We start from the raw sequence: 2430 nt of genomic DNA on the forward strand, positions 1-2430 counted from the left end.
TTGCCACAGTGGCGACCTGCTACCTCCCTCACAGGCTCCTGCAGGCGTGCAGGGGAGAGGGGCATGGAGGATGAGGAGCGTGACCTGGTGGAGGGGATGGGGCGCGCAGCCTGTGGACCCACGGGTACCCAGGATGGTGGGTGCGCTCCTGCCTCCAGGGACGAGCCTCTTGCAGGAGCCAGGCCTTCCCATCACACACGCTCACCCCGGACAATCTGGGCCTTACTGGAGCTGAATTCACTGCACAACACGACCCCAGACTGGGGGGAAGCAACAAAGCCCCGTCCAGACAGCCCTGTTAACAGCTGGGAGGCTCTGTCAAAGGAGACATGTCTTACAAGATTTTTCCACAAACATGAATATAAACCACCACACTGCTCAGAGGCTGGCGGCTGCCACCTCCCACACGTCCGTAGGACACACCAGAAGCGACACTTCCCCGGCAAGGGCCGCGCACATTTTATTTTCTGAACCCCCCACAGCGGGTTCAGTCAGTCCTGCTGCAGGTGCAGTTTCAGTCTTCAGAGTTTGACCTCTTGACCCAAGGTCATCACAGCCACAGGCGGAGGCTCTGCGAAAAGGTCCAGCTCCTGGGATGCTGGCCCCTAATGACAGGCCCACCTCTCCAGTGCCGCCCTTCCCTCCTGCCTGGCACGGGAGTTCTGGAGCTGCGGTCCTGAGTCCGAGAGCAGCCCAGTCAGCCTCATCCCTCGGTGCAAGGGTGGCCTGGCCTCCCTCCCTGCCTGTCCTGGGCCCGGCCACGTCACTCCCTGCGTTTCTTCTTCTTCTCCGGCTCCTGGTCATTGGCTGCCTTTGCTCGGGCCCCGGCCGGCTGCCGAGGTGTCCTCCTCCTCTGGCGAGCTCCTCTCTGGCCACGGCCCCCCGGCTGATCTCGGAGCAGGGCCCGCTCAGCTGTACCTGGCTGCTCACCAGCCTCTGCCCGCGCCTTGGGGCCGGCCCCCACACCCCTCCTCCTGCTCCTCTTCCTCTCCATGCCCAGGCTCGGGGGCTCCTTCTCACCTTTCCCTGACAAAACAGCAAGACCCCATGAGCCAGAGAATGCCAGCATGGGCTCCTTCCACTCACTCCAACTCGGGCTGAGACGCCAGCACCACGGACCTGCGAAGACAACACGGCCACACCAGCCAGCCAGACGCATCCCGTGTCCAGTGTGGGCGCCAAGCTCTACCTACACGGCTCAGGACCCCAGCGAGGGCTGACCTCGGAAGGACCAGCGTGAGGACAGGGTCGCGAGACCCAGGAGCAAAGGCACAGAGTAGGCAGGACTGGGCTCAAGGTAGAAGGGGAGGCGGAAGAAGGATGCTGGGCAGTGCCAGGCCCTGAACGCCAGGGCCGACAGTGTTCACAAAGCTTGCTGCACACAGAGCCGCACGGGCGGTGTCTGGTACGGGTGCGGGAACCAGGCCCAGGGCCGGCTGCAGAGAGGAGGCCGCTGCCCCACGGGAAATGAGACGGACAGGCCTCAGTGGCACGGGGCTCCGGGGAGGGGAAGCGGTGAATCCCTAGGCCCTAGGGCCGGTTTGGCATGGAGAGAGTAACAGGGAAGGCTTCCCAGTGTGGGGCAAAGCCACTGTCTCCCTCCTATGCACCCCATTCCTGCCATGGGCCCCGTGCCCTGCCCGGCACTGTGCTCAACCCCCTCCACTGCAGGTAGGCAGCTCCAGGCCCTGGGTTGCCCCTGATGAGGGCGACACATGCCAACCACACTTGTGTGGCCAGAGGCCCAAGAGGGAAGACAGCCCCTGAAATCAAGGACAGAAGTGGAGAGGCTCAGGAATCTCTGAGGGTGCGGGAGAGGAGGGGACGGGGCTTGGATCTAAGACAGAGGCATGGGAGGAGGCAGCCCAGCCAGAAGGATCGTCTCCACACCAGGAGGGAGGGCAGCGCACACAGCTGGGGGGAGCTGCAGACAAGGATGGCAGGTAGGGGTGGCGGGGAGAGGCCTACAGGAGGGATGCCGAGGACAGGGCATTTCTGGGACATGTGGATAGCAGGCACCCAGGACGGAGGACTTGGCACTCATGCTTCAGGGGGAGACACTGCAGGTGACCCCCATCCCAGGGACAAGCAAGCAGGTGAGGACGCCAGCTCCATGACTAACACACCAGCCAATCCTACCTCTCTCGCGCTGCAACCTGAGCAGACGCTTCTGCTTCTTCGTCTTCTTCTGCCGCCTCCCTTCAAGCAGACGCCTGCAGGCCTTCTCCGGGATCTCGTCCTCAGGGAAGATGCCTGAGAACCAGGGCAGAAGTCAGGGGGCTCTGGGGGGATGGGGGCTTTTGGTTTGAGGCTCGCTGCTTCCAGCAGGCCCCAGCCAGCACCACCTCCCGACAACGTGTGTGAGAAAGTGCCCTGTAGGCCGGGCGCGGTGGCTCAAGCCTGTAATCCCAGCACTTTGGGAGGCCGAGA

General features: G+C 63.5%; 1 protein-coding gene across 2 annotated transcripts in view; it reads right to left on the reverse strand.

Moving 5' to 3' along the window:
* Window positions 1-435: 435 nt before the first annotated feature.
* The window catches only part of RRP1 (ribosomal RNA processing 1), a 29667-nt gene continuing 27672 nt past the window's right edge, over window positions 436-2430 (reverse strand). For both annotated transcript variants that reach the window (XM_012002531.1, XM_012002532.1), the window contains 2 exons: window positions 2140-2253; window positions 436-1026 (listed from right to left, as the gene is read on the reverse strand). In XM_012002531.1, coding sequence (XP_011857921.1) covers window positions 764-1026; window positions 2140-2253 — 377 coding nt within the window. In that variant the 3' untranslated portion in view covers window positions 436-763. The remainder of the gene's footprint in view (window positions 1027-2139; window positions 2254-2430) is intronic.

This window comes from Mandrillus leucophaeus, unplaced genomic scaffold, assembly GCF_000951045.1.
Source record: "Mandrillus leucophaeus isolate KB7577 unplaced genomic scaffold, Mleu.le_1.0 Scaffold69, whole genome shotgun sequence".
NCBI classification, from domain to species: Eukaryota; Metazoa; Chordata; class Mammalia; order Primates; family Cercopithecidae; genus Mandrillus; species Mandrillus leucophaeus.